The 1,947-nt window shown below is 45.9% G+C and overlaps 1 protein-coding gene across 1 annotated transcript in view; it reads left to right on the top strand.

Annotated features, from left to right (window-relative positions):
* Positions 1 to 1,931: 1,931 nt before the first annotated feature.
* The window catches only part of LOC139640754 (sodium bicarbonate cotransporter 3-like), a gene marked incomplete at both ends in the record, with an annotated part of 6,930 nt that continues 6,914 nt past the window's right edge, over positions 1,932 to 1,947 (top strand). Inside the window, one exon of the mRNA XM_071514934.1 lies at positions 1,932 to 1,947. This exon is cut by the window's right edge and continues 112 nt beyond it. Coding sequence (XP_071371035.1) covers positions 1,932 to 1,947 — 16 coding nt within the window.

Genomic DNA, 1,947 nt, shown 5'->3' with positions numbered 1-1,947 from the left:
TGTATTTTTTTGTGATGTTGGATTACAGCTGGGCGATATGACCTGAGATTCATATCACTATATACTGTCACAGGTGCAATGCTGCAAACTGGCCCCCGATTGGACGGATTTCAGTCATTCTTTAGAGAGGGAGCCAATCAGGAGTTAGTCCAGCTGTGATGCGTTTCCTGGACTGAACTGGATTTCTGAAAAATGTAGAAACTTTAAATTTAACCAGTCAAACACAATCATGTTGTATTCATTAAAAATCATTGATCATGTATGTATATAAATAGAAGAACATTTTAATTCCTATAATATGGGACCTTTAAAGTGAAATGGAGTCTGCAGAGGAAGGCTATCGTGTTCGTATCCAGAGTTTAACATCCAGACTGAAACACGAGACCAGACTGATGGGAGTCTGTGATGTCATAGTTTAGGTGTGTGTGTGTGTGTGTGTGAAACAGTAACACGTGAGTGAGAGTCCTCTCTGGTCTGGTTGCTTTCTCAGGTTTAACAGTTTGGAGCGTTCAGTTTAAACAGCTGAACCGCTCCGCCAAATGGGAATAATTAGCAGAAAATAAGCTGGAGAATCCTATTAAAGCTGATTTTATTAAAAAATTCAGCCCTCTAATCAGCTAAATGACAAAGTGTGGCTGCAGCAGAGAAGATTGTTCCATCTAAACCTCATGGAGACGCTGTAGATTTGCTCTGTTTGCCCAAACAAATGTGTAATATTTCTTCTTTCCTGAAGCGTAATCTGACCAGTAAATATCAGCAGGTTCCTGGATGGTAGAGAGGAGCGGGCCGAGGCTGAAGGCTCCTGCCACACCAAGGTCCCTTCAAAAATCTGGCATTTTGTTTTTGCCTTGCTGATTGGCAAAAAACACACATCGGAAAATATAATTTGAGACTTTATTACTAATTTGTAGGGTGTTCTGGTAAATTCGGCATGTAGATAATCCTCCAAACAGCTCGAATTTTAACAGGCCGGCTCATTTATGCTCCGGGGAAGTGGAGTTACTTCACACACAGAGCGACTCCTGACCTTCCATATGTTCCAAAAATCCACAGACAACTGACACATCCAAACTGAAGGGAAAACTCCTCCATAAAACCCTGTAACTCAGTTAACAAGACTAGGTCAAAACCTAGTATATGGCTGGACCGTGTATGGGTGTCACTAACTCCGCTGTAGACTGTTAATATACAGAATAATAGTCCATACATCCATACTGATTGTTCCAGTGCGTCCCGTCTCTCTCTCTCCACCGCTGTCCTCTCCATCGCGCCCACGGCCCGCATCCATCCTCCTGATCCAAGCGCCAGGCGTTCTATTACCCGTCGGTGTCCCGAAAACGCTGTTCGCCGGACACCCGGGAACAAATCGGCGCCCGGCACCGGCCGGAACCGTGGCCCCGGGAAAGTCCAGGAAGGTCGGCAGGAAGCCCTCAGCGTGATGAAACCTCCATGCTTCTTTGTGTCTCTCTCTCCCCAGACAGAACAGAGGGGCTTCAGGTGGACTGAGCTCAGACATATGCATCGAAATAAACGGCGATATGATATAATTGTATAGATTCTACTTTAGCTTCAGTTAGCTTCAGTTAGCTTCAGTTAGCTTCAGCTTACATGCATGATATCGGTCAGCCTGCTTACTGTGTGGGAGAAACAGGCTCCCGATCTCAGTGGAGAAACAAGATGGCGGAGAAAACAAAACTTAAATTTCTGGCTCTGTGATCCTGTGATGTGAATGTAGAGTGAATGATCAGCAGTGTGAGCCGGCAGATTATAAAGACCGCCTGCTTGACTTGTTTGAATGTGGTCGGTCGTGAGAGTCAGCTTGGATTGGACGGCTGATAGCCAATCAGCCGCCAGCGTGCCCGACCTCAGAGGAGCTAACCCTGTAACATCCACAGTGTGAAGGTTCTGAACCTGCTGCTCTCTGGTCTCAGGTCTGCTGGCGTCGCC

The sequence above is a fragment of the Centroberyx affinis genome, unplaced genomic scaffold, assembly GCF_046629955.1.
Source record: "Centroberyx affinis isolate AG114_WGS23_722 - 3 ecotype Tasmania unplaced genomic scaffold, CSIRO-AGI_Caff_v1 ptg010447l_1, whole genome shotgun sequence".
In the NCBI taxonomy this organism is placed as follows: domain Eukaryota; kingdom Metazoa; phylum Chordata; class Actinopteri; order Beryciformes; family Berycidae; genus Centroberyx; species Centroberyx affinis.
This window is presented reverse-complemented; position numbering and strand designations above follow the sequence as displayed.